At 33.1% G+C, this 22857-nt stretch overlaps 1 protein-coding gene across 1 annotated transcript; it reads left to right on the top strand.

Moving 5' to 3' along the window:
* Window positions 1-5387: 5387 nt before the first annotated feature.
* LOC140979329 (glutaredoxin-C6-like) lies at window positions 5388-6132 on the top strand. The gene has a single exon (XM_073444681.1). The coding sequence runs from the start codon at window positions 5485-5487 to the stop codon at window positions 5932-5934; it is 450 nt and encodes a 149-aa protein (XP_073300782.1). The 5' UTR covers window positions 5388-5484; the 3' UTR covers window positions 5935-6132.
* Window positions 6133-22857: the final 16725 nt, after the last annotated feature.

Below are 22857 nucleotides of genomic sequence, written 5' to 3'. Positions count from 1 at the left end.
TTCACTACAAGAAAAACGCTAAACGACAACGGATTTTATCCGTTGTTGTAGGCCTTTAAAAACTGTTGTAACTGAGGGTGTTGTTGAAAGTCCGTTCAACGACAACGGTTTTTATCCGTTGTTGTAGCTTAATTAGCGACGGTTTTAATAAACCGTCGCCATTAGCGACGGTTTATTAAAACCGTCGCTAATATTAGCGACGGACTTTAAACAATTCGTCGCCAATTAGCAAAGGTTTTATAAACGGCCGCTAAATTTAGCGACAGATTACCATCAAGTCCGTCGCTGATTTTAGCGACATTTATTAATAATGTCCGTCGCAATTATTTTCATTAAAATAAAAAAAATTACTTTTAATAAATCTAAAAAAAATACTTATAATTTGACTATGCTAACAATATTCATCTGACTATGCTAACAATATTCATGATTTAACTAACACAGAAAAATTTAAAGCGAAAAAATTTACTCAAAATGAAACTAAAATCGTGTAAGTGTTGTAAAGTGATGTTGTGAAAATGGACCGAGAAGGTGGCTATTTATAGAGAATTGGCGACGGTTTTTGGCTAAACCGTCGCCATTAGCGACGGTTATTTCATTTAACTCTCGCAAATTTGAAAACTGTCGGTCATTTTAGCGACAGTTTTTTCTAAAAGGTCGCTAATTTAAAATTAGCGACGGGTTTATTTAAATCCGTTGCTACATTTAGCGATGGTGTTAATAAAACCGTCGCTAATTTAGCGACATGCGATGGTCTTAATATAACCGTCGCTAAAGTAGCGACGGTTAAATCAAAACCGTCGCTATATTCAACAACAGTTTCTTCAAACTGTTCTCGTTTGTCTGAAAAATACGACAATCGACAACGGTTTTTGAAAACCGTTGTCGATTGATAAAAAAACACGGCAAAAGACAACGGTAGACAACGGTTTTCTAAAAACCGTTGTCGTTGACCTCCTAAAAGACAACGGTTTTATGAAAACCGTTGTCTTTTACCCCCTAAAAGACAACGGTTTTGTAAACCGTTGTCAAAACTTACCTACGACAACGGTTTTCACTAACACCATTGTTAAAAACTATACGACAACGGTTTTTCACAAAAACCGTTGTTGTATATGCGTTGTTGTTGGGCGTTTTCTTGTAGTGATTATAAGTAAATGGATGAGAAACAAGAGTAGAGAGTGTTTGGAAATTAAAGTCCAAAATGAATATATGCTAAATTTTGATCGTTAAGATAACAGTTATTTCAAAACTTAATTTTTAGTAAAATGACAACAATATCTTCAATTTATATAATATTTTTCACTTTCAATTATCTAAACTTGGGTACAAATATCATCAACAAAATATTTATATAATTATTACTATATTTTGAATATTATGTATCAAAATTAATTTATCTTGTTATAATAAAAATGGTTGAAAATTTATGTAATATTAAAAAAAATTAAAAAAAAATGACAATTTGTATAAATACACAAAATATGTTAAAACTTACCAGTGATATAAATTGTAAAAACTATGAAATATTTAAAAATAAATAAATGATGTAATAAAATATTATTTAAATTCTTAGAATTACAGTTCGAGTGGTAATTCACAAAAAATATCAATGAAGAGTTGCTGAAAAAAGGGGGAAAAAAAAACATATAATCTAGACACAACAAAATAAATCATAATTAAAAATCGATTTTCTTTCGTTTGCTTCTTACCTCGTATTCAATGAATTTGACTGACGTGTGCGTATGCTACAATTAATTTGCGCACATGACAAGAGATGTAACTAGCGAATACGAGGGGGTAATGACTTCGCCGAGTCGATACTTTAACATCAATGGTCCCATTACGTATGTTGCCTCCCCCACAAAAGCCAAAGGTCTCCATGCCTCGTGGAAGGAAATTGACAAAATGATGGCGTCGACGGCCGATTTCTGCCCTTTATTATCATTATTTAGCACTATTTTCTCTGACCCACGATTGAACATCATAATTAACAAAGAATAATTTATCGAACAAAATTTTGATGTTTTACAAAAACTAGTTAATTTTTATGTATTCAGTGTTCCATGATTGGTACTTTGTTACGTAATAGCACATGACTAAAAATAAGCTGACGCGACATTTAATTTGTCGTTTTGTTCTTCAAAAATATATTTTGGTCAAAAGAATCGGTCCAATTAATAATGCAATAAGTACTGATCTTACGTACATCATAATTAACAAAGAATAATTTATCGAACAAAAGAAGTCTACGTTTTGTTTTCCCGTATATGTTTTATTAGTATATATGGCAATAAATTTGCAAGGATCTTTTCATAAACTTTATGTGGCATTTTAGAACTTTTATTTATAAAACAAAAGAAATTACATATCAACACAAAAAATCTTGTGAGACGGTCTTACATATCAATTTTATGGATCGAATATCTTATTTGGGTCATCCATGAAAAAATATTACTTTTTATACTAAAAATATTACTTTTTATTGTTAATATCGGTAGAGTTAACCGGTCTCACAGATAAAGATTCGTGAGACTGTTACATCAAACCTAAAGTCATAAGAAGTCGACAAAGATTATAAAGCTACATCGTTAGTTCATGATTTCAAATATTAACAACCTTTATCTATTAAAATAACGAGTCGATTTTATATTAATTAATCCTAAATTAATCCTTACATACTTAAAATTCAAGAGTATAATTCGATGATATTTTAGTTTTCTCAAGTTGTGCTTGGAAATTTGATTTGGGAAAAAAGATTTCGAATAACTTTCATTTAGAGTTCATATAAAGTGAATCTGACTTTATTCATTCAAATAAGTCAAAAAAGTTGACGATAAGATTAATCTAAGCAAGGCCTTTATTTTTTTGACAATTAGAATTTGACAAAAACTTGTGTGAGACGGTCTTACGAGGCGTATTTTATGAGATAGATCTCTTATTTGAGTCATCCATGAAAAAGTATTACTTTTTATGCTAAGAGTGTTAATTTTTATTTTGAACATCGATAGGATTGACCCATCTACCAGATAAAAGATTCGTGAGACCGTCTCACAAGAGACCCACTCTTAGAATTTTACCTTACCAAATTTTTTATCCTATTTAATTTGAACTTGAAATATTAAAATACTTTAGACATAATTATGTTTCGAATACTGTTTTACATATATTTTATCTTCTTTTTTATGTTAAATCTTGATTTTTTTTAAAAAAAAACTCTAATAGTAGATTTTAATTGTTTTAAAAAAGGATCACTGAAATCCCACTTCTAGGGCACTACTTTAGTGTTCTTTTAATTATGCAGAAATATATGGCACTAAAAAACAAAAGCACTATCCTCCAAATTTAAGGGTTTACCACGAGCTTAGATGAACCCTCGATTGAGGAACGTTTAATTATTATAAATAAAAGCACATTAGTAAGTTATATTAATTAATTAAGGCCATTATTTATTACCATTTATATATTTACATTAAGTGATGAAGATGTAAAAGCCAAGAAACAGATCCACGTGATCTCTTCATTTCTATTGTCATTTAGTGCAAATTCTTACCATCTCCCATGTCGTATTGGTCATGTTACTAATGTACACGATCCATGTTGTATCTGTCTATATATATATATATAAAGCCTTCTCTCTTCTTCGTACAAACGTTTTTTCCTGGCGGACTTATCGAACATAGTTTGTCCAGTATAATTTACTCGATTGACGTAATTTGTTATTTAATGTATAAATATTAAGTATAGACAGTGGCGGAGCCACATGCATGTATACTCGACTTAAGCTCAGGTGGTCCAATTTTTTTTAAAAAATTTTATATGTAAATTTTGGAATAATATGATATTGGTCGGGGTAGATCAATTCAAAATATTAAAAGATTATGAAATTTAAAATTCTAGTCCATAAAATACTATATTTATGGCTCCACAATTGAGTACATGCAGAGGTTTAGCCAATTTATACCGAATAGTGATTCGGGCGAGTTTTATAGTTAAATAAAAAACAAAAAGAATAAATAAAGCTAGCCATCTCTCTTTGATCATAGCTAACGTGATAAGTGACTTTGTGATGTCAGCCACCTTCACATTTCTTCCCTAAACCCCACTTTCCCATTAATTGAACAATAACGGGTCATATGATTCCATTTTTTTTAATACACATATAACTTTGTAGGATGCTAATTCTTTTGAATTTGTTTTTAAGTAAACATTACGTGTCTATTTTACAATATTCTAGCTTTATTCATGATACTAATTGAACTCTGTACGAATATGCATGTACAATTTGATATGGTATGATACTCACGGAAAATTTAGGGTTCGATTCCAGCAAGTGTTACTAATCCAGGCACAAGCTTCGAATTTGTCCTGAGCCTGAAATCACGAAGAAGACCGTTAGAAAAGGGCCGGGAGGGTACCTCCGATGCTCAAGTCAGAGACTGATGATATAGGTGAGGAGCAGCTAAGGGTGCTGCCGAAAAACAATATAGTGAATATATAAATTAAACACTCAAACTTGGTATTTATAAGAGAATATCTATGCTGGGACACCCTCCCGGCCCCCTTCTAATGGTCAATTTCTTGATTTCAGGCTCATGGCGAATTCGAAGCCTGCGTCTGGACTAGTGACACTTGTTGGAATCGGACATTAAATTTTCCGTAAGTATCATGGTATATAATTTGGTAGCGGAATATTTTTATGTGATAAATCTTTTGTGAGACGGTCTCGTAGATTTTTAATCGTGAGATAAGTCAAAACTATACATATTTATAAAAAAAAATAATGATTTTTAATGAATGATCTAAATTGAAGATTTGTATCACGAAAGTTTTTATGTTAAAATAATAGTGCAAATGACGATGAAAACAGCATGGAAATATGGAATCTTCTTAGTTTTATAAAGTTAATGATTTTTGAAAATTTGTTCTAATGTGAAATAAAATATTACTTATTAGTTGAAGTAGCTCCTTCATCGCAAAACGATTTAAAAAAAAAAGATATTTTCTTTTCTAATAAAAAGGATAAAAATAAAAATACCCTACGGACGATTGAAATTTGAAAGACTTCTCATTTCACAAAAGTGACATTTACTTTTTGCAATTTCGAAATAAAAATAATGGAAATTGGAAACTGCCTTTTACATTATGCACGCTCACAACTCAAGACGAACCTCATAATCAAATGACACGATCAAGGGGTGATTAATATTGGATTTAATTTATTATATTTAATAAAAATAAATTATATATTCAATATTTATTTAACTAAAAAAAATTATGTGTGTTACATATGTATTTGAACTTATATATTTCAAATTTATAATAACAAATTCATTAATTATTGTTAAAAAAAGGTAGCTTAACAAATAACCTTTTCCCAAGGAGCACTTACCCCAGTTTCTCGTATATAATAACCTCTCATTCATCTCTCCTCCACGTCCCCAATTGTCCACTCCTCTCCCCAATAAAATCTCCACGGCGGCGATGCAAGGCGTTAGGAATTACTGGCCTCTAGCAGACAGCGGCGTCCGCCTCGAGCTCACCCCGACCACCACCTCTCCCCTGGCTATCGACGTCGCTGAATCCACCGAGATGCGCATCCAACGCCTCATATCTGAGAGTCCTCTAATCATCTTCAGCCGACCTTCTTGCTGCATGTGCCATGTCATGAAACATCTCCTCTCAACCATCGGCGTCTACCCCACTGTCATAGAGCTGGAAGAAGACGAGATCACCACCCTCAGCCAGAGGGATACCACAGATGAGGCCGAATATTCGCCCCCTTCCGGTGGCGGTCCCGCGATCCCGGCGTTGTACATAGGCGGCGTGTGTGTTGGTGGGCTTGAGAGTCTGGTTGCTTTGCATTTGAGTAATAATCTGGTCCCCAAGCTTATTCAAGTTGGTGCTCTTAGAAATGAATTCTTGGTCAGCTAGCCTCCAAATAAATGCTACCCATAATTATCCATGATAAAATTATAAAAAAAAATATATTTCTATTTAGAATATTATTATTATTAATAAAATATAATTATTATGATCGCTTTTGTTATGCTGTAAGCTTGTGAATTAGTATTTTCTTGTAGTACTGGGAATTGTAATTAGGATAATTAAATTTCGGTTAAATTATGAATTTATGATTTCATTTGCATAATTTAGTGCATCTTTNTAATATTATCTAATATTTTCAATAGATTGTTAAATATTCGAGCAATTGGAACTGAATATTCTCGAGGTTGTTTTAAATGATTCTAAGCCAAAATTTTGTACACAATTGCTTCGTAGATGCACTTTATATGTTCATCATTGCAAAATACTTTTGACTGCGAAATAGTGAGAAATTTTTTAATATTTTAATAATCTAGCCTCTAACCATGGTTGTCATCCATGATAATCTATGATACTCCAATTCATTGGTTTGACCTTTTTAAACGGAATCAACTTGTATTACTTTATGCTTTTAATCACAGTCAAATTACCATATCTATTAAAACTATTCCCCTTTTGTTTTAATGAACCTTAATACGCTGATGAATTACATGCATAAAAATATATATTTTGTTGGCATCCAACCATGTATGCAACCAAGGTTGTAGCGGGTTTGTCGAAAGAATGGTTTTAAAATGACTCCATAATTCAGAATTTGAAATAATACTTACTTTTATTTGTTGGCATTAATCCATGTATGCAACCAAGGTTGTATGTAATTCATGATGTTGAATGCAGAAAATCCGATCCTAGTACAAGGACGTTACCTGCATGTAGGATTCAACTACCCATGTTTAGTCAAGCATAAAGGGTTCATGCTAGACCCCATATAAAAAAATAAAACTTGGTCGGACACGAATAATTGATATGCGGTTAGGGTAATGTCCTACTGCCACTGTCGTCGAATTAGCAGTTGAATACATTAATATTTTTACAAGGGAAATTGATGGGTTTTCTGAATAATTAAATTTATATAGAGCTTTGATATATAGGTCGCAACAGACACGAGTCGTGTGTGGCTTGTATCCAAAAGGGACACAATTTTCACTACAGAAGACCATGTGTAAAGCTTCACCAATTGTACTAGTGAAGAAAAAGAAACACTACATCAAATGAAACAAACTCCGGTGTACAGAATCTTGAAGCGACAACAAAAAGGAAAGATGGAGAGAAAAAGAACCAAACTTTGGATTTCTACTGTCCGAATATAGATTCCCTCGACTCTTTAATTACCTTATAATAAATTATAGCAGGAAAAGACACCAACAAATGCATATATGATGCTGATGTACATATAGTAATAAGGGATTTCAATTTAGTCATCATTATAATTTCATTATTATATACTCGATGGAAATTAAAAAAAGTTAACTTTAATGGATGGCTGTTCGTGATATGGTTTTTCAATAGTAATTTATTGGTTGGTGAAGAGAAAAATTTGTATATAAGCCAATGAAAACTAGAAGATGTATACCAATTTAGGAAAAAGTAAGAATGTAAAAAATGCAATATGAACCCCCACTTCACGAAAATGGGCCATTATAATGCATAATTTATATATCAGAAATTTCCTTTTCCTTTATGTTTGGAATAGACAAGTCCTATTGCGACAACAGCAACATCCACCACTCCTACTACTCGATGTTATTGCATCCACAGGCCACAACCAAAGATTCCAATGCTATATATATGTCTACATATATATATATTGAAATAACCGTAGGGAGCTTAACTAAAACCTTAAGACTATGTTATGTGTGACCTTAACGAAAAATCGGATTTGGATTTAGAGTTGAAATACATTGATTTAGAATCCCAAATTCCGAATTCGGTGTTTGGGAAAAATTAAATTGTCATTCCGAAAATCCATTTTGATATTTATAAATCAATGAGACTAATTATATATACTAATTAAAAATGTTGTGTTTTACTTGTTTTGACATTGATTGTAATGGAATCAGATATGGCAACCATATATAGGAAAGAGGGCAAAATTAACATTTAAAAGGCCTACATAGAATCTTTCACTGCTCAACACCAAGGAGAATCTACAACTTGATCTCTCAACAAAGAAAAAAGCTAAGCTTATAAGATGCATTCAAACACTTGATCATTAATTCAAAGTGAATAGTACTGTGTCTGTGTGTTTGTTATGATGTTCAATTCCCACTTGCAATACTTTATAAAATAATGGTGATATTTGGTTCACTATTTGGCCAAAGTTATACTAAAAAGTCCCTTTTTGTTGCTTTAATTAATTTTTGTTCTCCTTTCCTTTTGTCATTGCTGAAGTCATGTTTTCTTTGGCTTCTTTATGGGGTTTCCACTTTAGTTTTTTACTTTGTTCTTTTGTCTATTATACCTTTTGGGCTTTGCATAGAAATGTTAATGCTTAAAAAAATTGGGATCTTTTAACGAATCAGGCAATCATACTAGCTAGCGNTATATAAAGTGTTTTGCTGTGTTGCTTGGATATCTTCCTCGACCGCGTACCTTCCTCGTCTCTCCAGGACCTGTTTCCGTGTGCGAGGATATGGGTGGGTCTCCGCGGTGAAGCTAAACCATTTTTATTATTTTTAAAAATATTGGAACAGATCAATCGGGTAGATAAATTAATTTTTAAAAATAAAAAAATTAACCAAAAAGAATTAAAGGCCGAGCTGATTTGACCGTTTGAAATCAACGACCAGTTCATCCTAGTCATTATTTAAATTTTTTAAAAAAAAATTTTTACTGAAAAAATCCAAATAGATTAATAATATATAACAAAAAATATATATAAAAAACCAACAACTATATTTTACAAAATACAACCATTTTTTATTAATAAACCTCAATTTTCTCTTCATTTTACATATATAATCTCCTATTTTTTCACACAATCTCTCATGCACAGTCTTCGATATTAATCATGATGTACGTGATATCTTCATCATCGGATGATGAAAATCTATTCTTCTATCAAATTATGGACGACTTTCTCTTCCCGATAACACGTACACCAACACAAAGATTAATGGTGTGCGCCGCCTGTTCGCTTCAATGGGGAAAATCGAGCTGCGTAAGTGGCTGCCAATGGAAAAAAAAATCAAGAACGTATTGTCGGGGCTCAAAGATTAAATAAATATTATATAAAGAACGTATTTTCAAGGCTCAAAGATTAATATGTAAAGAACGTGTTTTCTAATCAGTATTTGAGGCAAGAGGCAATCAACACCTGCGGACAGTGCTTTGCTAAATGCAGAAAATGCTCGAAGGGGGGTTCTCGGGATGCTTCGAAGCATTAATTGTATGCACGACACTTGTAAGAATTTTCCGACAGCTTGGAAGACCCTCAGGCCCTCTCGCAAAAACATAAGATTTTTGCACAATATAAAGAAGGGATGAAAAAAGATGTTGAGCAAATATTTGGTGTATTCCAAGCACGCTGACGTATAGCAAGATGTCCATTAATTCACACGTGAGATCCAGTTGATTAATATTATACTATGAAAACATGCATCATTATCCATAACATGATTGTGGAGGACAAAAGAGAGGATATGCTATAAGATCGCGATTTCTCATCTCGAAGTTATGAATATGTTCCTCCGATCTTGTCCTTTAATTTCAAGAGATCATATTGTTGGTGAAAATCTATAAACCACATAATCCATCATTTAAAATCTGACTGAAAACTTAAGCGGAAGCGTTCTTACTTGAGAGAATCCTTCAGTTTCTTCTCAAAACTACTCGAAAATCTGATAACTCGCGATCTATGGGCCATAACCCATATATAGATAATGTCTGTCATTATCTTCTGATATTTCTGTTTTAGTTCATCATAAAAACAGAAATTATATTTATTTCTCTACACATTAAAGATTTACATCCTATTAGATATATCAAAGCTCAATAGCCAAAACTTTAACGATTACTTTAATTTTGGACTTAACTTAATAGACAACTCATAACACATAATTATCCATAAATAAGCACATATTAATAAAATTGATCCAATACATATCGACATCATATGGTTCAACACTTTTCTGGGTGACGTATCACTATTTGGAAACAAGAATTGCAACACAAGCTTCAAAAGGACCTGGTCGAATATATTTGAAGTTTACATGTGGGTGAATAGTGAAAATCGTCAACTTTTTAATCATATAACATTTTTAATTATATATTTTTTTAAAATGTGTGTTTTATTTTTTAAATTAGGTTTTTTTTAATATTACGTGTTTAAAATTTTTATTGTGTCATTGAAAATTTTTAAAAATTATTTGCAAGTTTTTTATGTTATTTAAATACAAATTTATTTAATATAATGAAAAATTAAAATTTCAAGCATAAGCTCGGCAATATCATCTCACAACCGAAAGAATATGAAATGAAGTTATCAATTATGACATCAACATGAGATGAAGTTACATTGTACATGCTCTTAGGCTTGCATTTGGATTTGAGAAAATGATTGCGAGGAAATATTTCAAATAACTTCATTTGTGCGATTTCAAAATCCACAAAATTTGTTAATAAACAAGTAAAAAAAGTGTAATGAGATAGATTTTAAATACATGATGTATTTGTTATTATGGATTTTGTAGGACCGAGCGTTTATCGTTTTACCAAAATTTATAGCTAGTGGTAATTGTGAAATCAAATATTCTAAACCACATTGCAGTTCAAATGCCATGGTTCGATCGCTCTGTCCATCAGAGAAAATTATTGCACCTCAACAATTTGTCTTCCGATAATTGCAATCCTTACAATCAATGAAAAACGAAACCATGACCTTGGCTCCGATACCAATTGTAGAACCGAGCGTTTGTCGCTTTACCAAAATGTATAGTTGGTGGTAATTGTGCAACTCAAATCTTTTAAACCGCAGAGCAGTCCAAACGTCATGATTCGATCGCTATATCAAAGAGAGACAATTATTGCACGTCAACATATTTCATATCAATATATCCAAATTTATCGATCCAAATGGAACTTTAAAAAGTTATATATAATATAAAAATACGTAGACTATTTTAAGTTGTATTTGGATCGAAAAGATTTGATTTAGACAAAAAAATTTTATTTGGAAAATGATTCATTTATTAAAAAATAAATTTTAAATTGAACTCGTGTTGGGTATATTTGAAACCCGTTACATTTACCATTTCAAATATTTAATTTGATATATATTGTAGAATGAATTTGAAATTCATTTAAAAAAATCAAATAAAATTCAAATTGATCTGTATGGAGTCAAAATCCTGAAGTTAGTAGGAAATTTTTTTAACTAAATAATTCTTGATATCGAGATCCTGCAACAACGTAACTTTAGAAAGACTTTCTAAACAGGGGTTTGGTCGATGGATTACAGGCTTTGCCAGCAAGCGGGTTTGTGAGACGTATCCCGTTTTTAAATTTAAATTTTGGATATTTTAAATCTCACTTGTCGGAGGTTTTGACCGGCCCACGCAGTCACCTATTTTCTAAGCTCCATCTGAAGCCGCTGCAGTGGGCACAGTCACCGACGCCGCTGCAGTTGAACCACACCACTTGCACTTTGATAGACACTGGTGCGAGACAGGACGCGCATATGCGCGAGAGGGAAAATGCCAGAAGTGCCGAGTCCAGAGAATGTGGCGCACATGCACGGATGAGGGACGCGCATATGCGCGAGCTGGTAGATTGCCAAAGTTCTGAGACAGAGATTTAGGCGCACATGCGAGGCTCAGGGGCGCGCATATGCGCGAGCATTGGAGCAGCATTTTTGCGAGAACAGAGATTCTCGCGCATATGCGCGAAGTAAGGGCGCGCATATGCGCGAGTTGCTGAGAAGTTAGGCGCCGAGACAGAATGTCTCGCGCATATGCGCCGGAGTGGGATGCGCATTACAATCCGACTTCAGTACTGTATTNTATTTGGAAAATGATTCATTTATTAAAAAATAAATTTTAAATTGAACTCGTGTTGGGTATATTTGAAACCCGTTACATTTACCATTTCAAATATTTAATTTGATATATATTGTAGAATGAATTTGAAATTCATTTAAAAAAATCAAATAAAATTCAAATTGATCTGTATGGAGTCAAAATCCTGAAGTTAGTAGGAAATTTTTTTAACTAAATAATTCTTGATATCGAGATCCTGCAACAACGTAACTTTAGAAAGACTTTCTAAACAGGGGTTTGGTCGATGGATTACAGGCTTTGCCAGCAAGCGGGTTTGTGAGACGTATCCCGTTTTTAAATTTAAATTTTGGATATTTTAAATCTCACTTGTCGGAGGTTTTGACCGGCCCACGCAGTCACCTATTTTCTAAGCTCCATCTGAAGCCGCTGCAGTGGGCACAGTCACCGACGCCGCTGCAGTTGAACCACACCACTTGCACTTTGATAGACACTGGTGCGAGACAGGACGCGCATATGCGCGAGAGGGAAAATGCCAGAAGTGCCGAGTCCAGAGAATGTGGCGCACATGCACGGATGAGGGACGCGCATATGCGCGAGCTGGTAGATTGCCAAAGTTCTGAGACAGAGATTTAGGCGCACATGCGAGGCTCAGGGGCGCGCATATGCGCGAGCATTGGAGCAGCATTTTTGCGAGAACAGAGATTCTCGCGCATATGCGCGAAGTAAGGGCGCGCATATGCGCGAGTTGCTGAGAAGTTAGGCGCCGAGACAGAATGTCTCGCGCATATGCGCCGGAGTGGGATGCGCATTACAATCCGACTTCAGTACTGTATTCACATGCAATATATATATAGCAAAGTTCATTTCCTCTTCAGAATTCCGAGAAAAGGGTCCTTTGATATTTAGATTTGTGATTGGGGAAGATCCGGCCGTGCGAATTACAATCCGACTTCAGTACTGTATTCCTATCAACGCAGGGTACAACTGGACGTAAGTTTTGTTACGTTTAGACATGATTTGAAATTATGATATTGTCAGAATCAAATATGAATCATATATGGTGTTTTTGATACTGTAGACATCGTATATTTGAAGTCAGATTAAAGAACAGACTGTTTATGTAATTGTTATGATTTTTGGAGTTGAATTGATTGAGATTCGATATCAGATGTGTATTATCGTTGAGATTCTGAGTTATACCGATATCGATTATGAGTTCTGGTAGTATATCTGTGATGTTGAGATTGACGGAGTTATCGAGACTGTTGTGTTATGCCGTCGAAACATCCTTAAATTGATATTGATCAGATTCTGTAGTGATTGAGATGGTATTGTGGTACCGTATGTCTATTGACATTGATCAGATTGTGTTTTGATTTGAGTATTGATCAGAACAGGTTGAAATGAGTTATTTACTGATATTGTATCTATTCGATATTGTCATTGCCAGATTGGGTATGGACAGAGCTGAATTCGAGACTTCGTTTTCGTCGGACCGAGAAGATAAAGGTATAAATTAATGTTGAGTTGGGATTGCACAACTCGAGTGAGGTTTGACTCGAATTTCCTNGGTGTATGTTCTTATTCAGATCGGGATCCCTAGATTAGGACTGAGTCGAGTCTGAGTCTGAGAATCACGGAGAGTGATTCATTGATTGATATTGATTTATGTTCCTGATTTTGGTACATGTTTAGAATATGACTTTTTATTGATATTGATCCATGTTTCGGATTGTGATACATGCGACGAATACTTTATTCATGTTTTGATTAGTATGCATGTTATGAATATCCTTTATATGCTTTTACATTGATTATATGATTGCATGTATACATGGTTTATACTGAGAATATAATTCTCACCGGAGTTATCCGGCTGTTGTCTTGTTTGTATGTGTGCATGACAACAGGTGGGACATGATTAAGGTCAAGAAGAGAACGAGGCTGGACTAGATAGCGTGGAGGCTCCGGACTTGGCTTAGAGATAGGGTTGGACACTGGATATTAGATGTTTAAACCTAAGTTGAATAAATGTATGTGATACAGGACTTGTACTTTTATACCGATATGTATAGTAACTAGATTACATTACGTTTCCGCATTCATAATTTAAAAAGAAAATTTTTTTAGTCCCACTTTTCTTAATTGTTATTTAACGTTAATAATGATTAAGACATGGATTAGCGTCCGGGTCCCCACAAATTTGTTGGGTTCTTCCAACTCACAATATAATTCATCTTCGGACAATCCAAATATTCTTCCTCATAATTTTCAATATTCCCCAAATTTACCAATGAATCTGAATAATAGCCAGGGAGCTCCGGTTTTAATGTACCCACCAGAATGTTTTCAATATCCTTTCATGCCACCAATTAATTGTCTTTTATATTTTATTTTGTGAAATGTTTGTACTGATTTTTATTGAAGTTCTCAATAAAATTTCGATGATGTTTTTATTTTGTTATTTTTTTTATAAATTTTTAAAATTTGCTAAATTATAAAAAAAATGTATGATTAATTAAATAATTTTGAAAATTAAATTGATTAGTATAAATATATATTTAGTCAAATATATAAGTGAAAGTAAAAAATAAAGGTAGTAAATTAAAATGAGTAGATGAATGTGATTTGATAGTGCGGTCTACAAAAATTTTGTTTTTGGGTTTATGATTGGGGTGGAAAAGTTTAAAAATAATGAGATTTTTAACTTTTGATGTGGCACAGAATAAATCTGGTGATGAGGTTTATAACTGGAGATGACCTCAGTGACATTATTCTTTTGTTCGCTTTTGTTTTCAAGAAAGATTTAGGTATGCAAAATGTTCAAACTGGTCAAGATTAGGTAAGCCAAACTTTGGAGGTCCTCCTTATGTATTGCTTTTCTGCTTCTGATTAAGAACAAAAGATATACAAAAAATAAGTAAATCTGATTGTATTAATTAATTCACTGTCTGATAGGGCACATAACTCAAGTCGTTTGGAGTAGAGAAGAAGCAATAAGAGCTTTTTGCATCTTTTTTTTGTTGGTAGATTTGATATTTATTTCAAGAATTTTAGGTACAAAAAGAGTTTGTTTTGTATTCCAGTTGAATTTAAAGCATTTTCTGCCTCTGATCATGATAGATAGGAAAATGAAACAAATCATATAGGGCATGCAAAAATGTCAAAAACAAATTCTTAAACCAAAAGAAACAAATGAAAGTTAACTATAAAGGATAACATATGTCCACTTGAACTTGAATAGAAGTAATCTAAGGTGAGAATATATCTCTAGGCCAAAAGTAAACTATAAATAAAAGGTATTACATTTTTATTACATGATTGTCTGTTTCACGAATTAAGATACGTAAGACCGTATTACAAAAGATCTACTATTTAGATATTTAGTTATACAAAATAGAATGGATTTTAAATGTCTTTATTTTTTAGTAAACTTGAAATTGATCCTCAGTAACATGAAACATTATATAAACATGCTAGATACAAATTTGAAGTTTGTGGTCTTGTTTTTCTGAAACTACAAAAATACATTTGAAATCTATGAATTTGAAATTCATCGATCCAAATACAACATAATTGTATTTATTGTAAAAAAACAAAAGAGATGATTTGATTTTTTTTTAAAGTCATCAAAGGAATGAAATATATTTAAGTGAATTTCAAATTATATCTTAATATTTGAATAATATTTAACATTTTAAATATAATTCTTCCATTGTATTCCCTCATAAAAAGAAAAAAAGGAAAACGAAGGGATATCGCCTAGACTTCTGTGCATACAATTATATTAGTTGGTCAAGGCATACCCATTCACGTGGCTATGATCAAACTTCATGTATTTGTAATTTGAGAAAGAATAACGTTAATCATTAAATTAAACAATTTTATTTGAGAGATCAATTGTCCAAAATACACACATTCATCTTGATTAAATTCTGAAACAAACGTTGTTTTGATCTTACACATATCGACCGCTACCATTGTAGTTAGAGTGACGTACTTCTCTATATATCAATACGATCTCATATGCGAACAGTTAGTTGCAAATGAGACGGGTATGGCTAGATCCAAGATTCGTCACACGAAAAAAACTTTGACCTATTACCCGTCCCACTCCGATTAAATATTTTTTGAAACTGTCTCACCCCTAATACAAAACGGGGCCGGTTAGACCCGTGAGACCCGAATTTTCTTTTTACAAGATAGAATTATAAAACAAACAAGCCTCTAAATACAACATAATAGAAAAATAATTCATGTATTCCGCCACACTTAATAACGACAAACAAAGTATCTTCACGACATGATGAATTATATAAAAAAAAGAGTTATTAGCATTGACATCCTCAAATGGACATTAATAAAATTATAACCCTAGAGTATTTATATGCACATATATGAGTCAGGTATAGGACAAGTATTGTAGGACCCATGACCCGCCCCATATCCAAACGAGTCTGGAAAATTGGACTCGAAACACATCCCATGACTCATTTGGTATGTCCAACCCCGTCCCAGACGATCCATTGCGGGTCTAGGTAAAACCTAGACCCATTGACTTCCTTGTATGAAACCAAAAATAAGCCCGTTAGAAACTTTTTTTATTTTTTAATTTTTTGAGGTGATAGATGGTTTTATAAGTCATTGGCCGTGTCAAACTCTTTCGAATCTTCTTTGTTCCTACCCAGTACCCATCCGTGTATTAAATCGAAGAGAGCCCAGCTCATGTTGATATCGGACTTAATAAGTACATATTGTGGGCTGGACTTGGTCAATAAGAATATTTTTTTCAAAAAAAATTATTTTTAGAATAAACATTTTCAAAGGATGAATAGAAAAGTAATTGCAGACTTGGAGCTCAAGTGAGCACATGCGTGAGGATGAATTGACTTTTTCTAAACAAATGTATTTATTAAAGATTAAATATTAACAAAAAATATATGTATTTTTTTATTGAACCAATTAAAATGAAAATGGAATGTTCTTGTTGAAAAATTATTTAAAAATGTGTTAAATATTTGTGTTGAAAATGTGAATGTTGAATGTTGAAAATTAGGTAAAATTAGGTGTTGAATATTGAAAATTAGTGTGTGATGATGTAGGTAATGATGTATTTTATTTTTGGATTATTTGTAAAAATTTTCTATAAATAGATCTCTCATTTGTGAAGAAAATCACAATTGAGTTGAGAGAAAAATATTATAAAGTGTGTAGTGTGATAATTTTGAGAGTTTGAGATTTTTACTTTTTTACCGTAAATTTTTACTTTTTCACAACACGTTATCAGCACGAAGCTCTAAAAGTCCTCCATATTTTTCCAAGCTCCGAACAGAAGAAAAAGGTAACAAAAGTAATAATATTTATTTTACTGTTATTTATTTATTGTTTATATATGTAATATATAATATAATGTTATTGTTAGAAATAATAAAAATAATTTTTTCAAAAACTTGTTATAAATCCTGGGAGGATGTTAAGACGACATCCCACACTCCCGGTAAGGGATACGACAAGTATAAAAGCCTATAAGGTTTTTTAAACAAAATAACTTATGACACCTAATTATAATAATGTGATATGATATACATAATTATTTAAATATGACTAATATTATATACACCATATTATTACCATAAAATTATACAAATACATACATTTATTTTCTTATACACCAACGGTAATAAACGGTAACAAAACGGCTAGTTTTTGCTCTATAAATACAATCTCACAAATACATTCAATCACTCCAACTTTCTCTTCTTCTCTAAAAATTATTCTTCATCAAATTTTCGAAGAAAAAAAGAAGATGGCTTTCACGAGGTTATTTTTAATTATTTTGGTTATCATACTCACCAGTCTTGTATTTATCGGAGAATATCCTCCTCGTGTGTTTTCTTTATTTTTACGAATACTTGTACTTGTTGTTTATCCATTACTTTGTATTGCAATATTCATTAACTAATAAAATGCATCGTAATTTTTAGTACCACCATGGCAAACTTGGCAAAGCTCGAATTCATCGCTCTTGATATTACTGGGAAAAACTATATGCCATGGACTCTTGATGTAGAAATGCATCTTGAGTCATTGGGTCTAAGCGAGACCATTAAAGAAAATGGTATATCTTCATCACAAGAAAAAGCAAAAGCTATAATATTTTTACGACGACACCTTGATGAAGGTTTAAAATGTGAATATCTCATCGAAAAAGATCCCATGGCTCTGTGGAAAGGATTAAAAGAGAGATTTGAACATATAAGGGAAGTTATACTTCCGACCGCCCGTGATGAATGGAATATGTTAAGATTCCAAGACTTTAAAAAAGTCAGTGATTACAATTCAGCGATGTATAGAATAATCTCGCAGTTAAAATTTTGTGGACATGAGGTTACAGAATCGGAAATGCTTGAAAAAACATTTTCCACGTTTCACGCATCAAATATAACACTACAGCAACAATATAGAGTGCGTGGATTTGCGAGATATTCTGAACTCATCGCCTGTCTTCTTGTGGCGGAAAAGAACAACGAGCTATTAATGAGAAATCATCAGTCCCGACCCACTGGATCAACAGCATTTCCAGAAGTAAATGCTGTAAGTAAAAATGAATTTAAACCTGGAAACCAAAATCAAATTCAAAGACAAGGTTTTGGTCGAGGTCGAGGTCGAGGTCGAGGTCGTGGACGTGGACGTGGACGAGGAAGTGGTCGTGGTCGTGGACGCGGCCGTGGTTTTGAAAATAATCGAGATAGTTATTTCTATAACTCATCTCAAAATAACGTCCCAAACCATCCACAGAAAAGGCATCAAGAAAACATGAGTGTTAATGAAAATCACTCGAAAAGATTTGAAAGTTCTTGTTTCAGATGCGGTACTCCAGGACATTGGTCTCGTATTTGTCGAGCCCCTGAGCATCTTTGCAAACTTTATAAAGAATCGATAAAGGGGAAAGAAAAGGAGACCAACTTCACTGAGCGAAGTGACCGTTTGAGTGATTCAACTCATTTTGATGCTGCTGATTTTATGAATGATTTCTCTGGAAATGATCAATATGTTGGTGGGATAGAAATGAACAATATTGATGCTGCAGATTTTCTCAATGATTTCTCTGAAAATGAACAATATAGTGGTAGAATATAAATGTACAATAATTTATTTTTCATGTATTTATATGATAATGTTTTATTGTACAATTATGATATGTGTTATATTTAAATATGTATTGTCATTAATTTTTTTTCATTGCATATTTTTTGAAGTTCAAATATGGAAAATGCTATGAGCAAAGCTGAAGTTTGCATACCCGATAGTGGTACAACGCACACTATCCTCCGAGATAAAAGATATTTCTTGGAACTAAAACCAACAAAAACAACGGTGAATACAATATCAGGTCCTGTAGACTTGATTAAAGGATGTGGTAAAGCACAATTTTTGTTACCTAATGGTACAAAATTTTTGATCAATGATGCTTTATATTCACCACAATCGAAAAGAAATTTGTTGAGTTTTAATGATATATATTCCCATGGGTATGATACTCAAACAATGAATGAAGGGAATGAGAAATATATGTGTCTTACCACATATAAATCAGGAAAGAAATATGTGATTGAAAAACTACCAATGCTCCCTACTGGATTGCATTATACACATATACGTCCCATTGAATCAAACATGGTAATTGATAATTCTTCAATATTAACCAATTGGCATGATCGATTAGGACATCCTGGTTCAACAATGATGCGAAGAATTATAGAAAATACACATGGTCATCCATTGAAAGACCAGAAGATCTTTCAGAATAATAAGTTTCAATGTAAAGCATGTTCTCTTGGAAAACTTATTATAAGACCATCACCAGCCAAAATCCAAACTGAATCACCAATGTTTCTTGAACGTATTCAGGGTGATATTTGTGGACCAATCCATCCACCATGTGGACCATTCAGATACTTTATGGTATTGATTGATGCCTCCAGCAGATGGTCACATGTATGTTTATTGTCAACTCGAAATGTTGCATTTGCAAGATTACTTGCTCAAATAATAAAATTGAGGAATCAATTTCCCGATTATACAATCAAGAAAATTAGACTTGATAATGCTGGTGAATTTACTTCCCAGACTTTCAATGATTATTGTATGTCTATGGGAATCATTGTTGAGCATCCTGTTGCTCATGTACATACTCAAAATGGATTGGCTGAATCATTGATTAAACGTCTGCAAATGATTGCTAGACCAATGATTATGAAAACAAAGCTCCCTATTTCTATATGGGGACATGCAATTTTACATGCTGCTTCATTAATTCGCATCAGACCAAGTGCATATCATAAATACTCCCCATTGCAGCTTGCATTTGGTAAAGAACCAGACATTTCTCATCTGAGAATTTTTGGATGTATGGTGTATGTGCCTATTGCACCACCTCAACGAAAGAAAATGGGACCTCAAAGAAAGATTGGAATTTATATTGGTTATGATAGTCCATCGATCATTCGATATCTTGAACCACAGACAGGCGACGTGTTCACAGCACGTTTTGCTGATTGTCATTTTAATGAGGAAATCTTCCCAATGTTAGGGGGAGAACAGAAACATACCGAAAAAGAAATTACATGGTATGTATCATCATTGTTACATCTGGATCCAAGAACAAAACAATGTGAAAAAGATGTACAGCAAATTGTGCACTTGCAAAGAATAGCAAATCAAATACCAGATGCATTTGCAGACACAAAAGGGGTAACTAAATCATATATACATGCTGCAAATGCCCCTGCTCGAATTGAAATTCCGAAGAAACAAATTGAAGATAGTCATGATGTCATTAAACGCCTGAAGCGTGGAAGGCCAGTTGGTTCCAAGGATAAAAATCCTCGAAAAAGAAAATTCATAGAGAAACACAATGATCACAAAATAGAGAATGATGTTCCTGAAGAAACACATAATGATCACAAAATAGAGAATGATGTTCCTGAAGAAACACATGATGATGAAAATGTTTTGTCAGAACCACAAACTGACGAGAATCATGAAATCTCTATCAATTATATTAATACTGGAAAAATATGGAACCGAAAAGATATAGAAGAAATTGATGATATATTTTCTTATAATGTGGCAATCGACATCATAAATGATAATGAAGATCATGAACCAAAATCTTTTGGTGAATGTAAAAATCGGCAGGATTGGATAAAATGGAAAGATGCCATCCAGGTTGAATTGGATTCGCTAAATAAACGTAATGTTTTTGGACCTATAGTCCTTACACCTGAAGGTGTAAAACCTGTTGGATACAAATGGGTTTTTATTCGAAAGCGAAATGAGAAAAATGAAATAGTAAGATATAAAGCTCGACTTGTTGCACAAGGTTTTTCTCAAAGGCCTGGAATTGATTATGAAGAAACGTATTCTCCTGTGATGGATGCAATTACGTTTCGGTATTTGATTAGCTTGGCAGTATCTGAAAATTTAGAAATGCGTCTTATGGATGTTGTTACAGCCTACTTATATGGATCACTTGATAGTAATATATATATGAAAATCCCTGAAGGATTTAAGATGCCTGAAGCACAAAGTTCAAAACCCAGAGAATGTTATTCTGTGAAATTACTAAGATCATTATATGGGTTGAAGCAATCCGGCAGAATGTGGTATAATAGGCTAAGTGATCACTTGATGAAAAAGGGATATGTAAATAATTCAATATGCCCTTGTGTTTTCATTAAGAAAACAACATCCGGATGCGTAATTATTGCTGTATATGTTGATGATTTAAACATCATTGGAACAAATAAGGAAATTCAAGAAGTTGTGTCATACTTGAAAGAAGAATTTGAAATGAAGGATCTTGGAAAAACCAAGTATTGTCTGGGTTTACAAATTGAACAAAAAGAATGTGGAATATTTGTTCACCAGACAAATTATACAGAAAAGATCCTTAAACGTTTTAATATGGACAAATCAAATCCTTTAAGTACTCCAATGGTTGTTAGATCATTAAACATAGAAAAGGATCCATTCCGTCCATGTGAAGATGATGAAGATATTCTTGGTCCAGAAGTACCATATCTAAGTGCTATCGGTGCCCTTATGTATCTTACAAATTGTACAAGGCCTGATATATCTTTTGCCGTAAATTTATTGGCAAGATTTAGCACATATCCAACAAAGAGACATTGGAACGGAATTAAACATATATTCCGTTATCTACGAGGAACGACAGACTTGGGACTTTTGTATTCAAAAGATGCTAATCCAAGTATAATTGGTTATGCCGATGCTGGATACTTATCTGATCCACACAAAGCACGTTCTCAAACTGGATATGTATTTACTCGTGGAGGCACTGCAATTTCTTGGCGTTCACAGAAACAAACACTTGTAACAACTTCATCAAATCATGCCGAGATTATTGCACTACATGAAGCAAGCCGTGAATGTGTGTGGTTAAAATCAATGACTCAACATATCCAAATCTCATGCGGATTATCATTCGACGAGAAGCCTGTGATACTATATGAAGATAATGCTGCATGTGTTGCTCAAATGAAAGAAGGATACATAAAAAGCGACAGAACTAAACATATTCCTCCTAAGTTCTTCGCATTCACCAAGGAGCTTGAGAAGAATAAATGTATTGATGTTCGTCACATTCAATCAAGTGAAAACTCATCAGATCTCTTCACAAAGGCACTTCCTACGACAATATTCAGAAAGCACATATATAATATTGGGATGCGCAATCTACGAAATTTGTGAAGAATTGTTCGTGTCAACATGAGGGGGAGTTTACGTGACTGCACTCTTTTTCCCTTACTATGGTTTTTATCCCAATGGGTTTTTCCTAGTAAGGTTTTTAACGAGGCAGTATAAAAACACGTAATGTATACAATCATTATGATCATCATCACAAGGGGGAGTGTTGAAAAATTATTTAAAAATGTGTTAAATATTTGTG

Source organism: Primulina huaijiensis, chromosome 6 (genome assembly GCF_012295235.1).
Source record: "Primulina huaijiensis isolate GDHJ02 chromosome 6, ASM1229523v2, whole genome shotgun sequence".
Lineage (NCBI taxonomy): Eukaryota > Viridiplantae > Streptophyta > Magnoliopsida > Lamiales > Gesneriaceae > Primulina > Primulina huaijiensis.
Note: the sequence above shows the minus strand (reverse complement) of the source record. Positions and strands in the feature narration are given on the sequence as shown.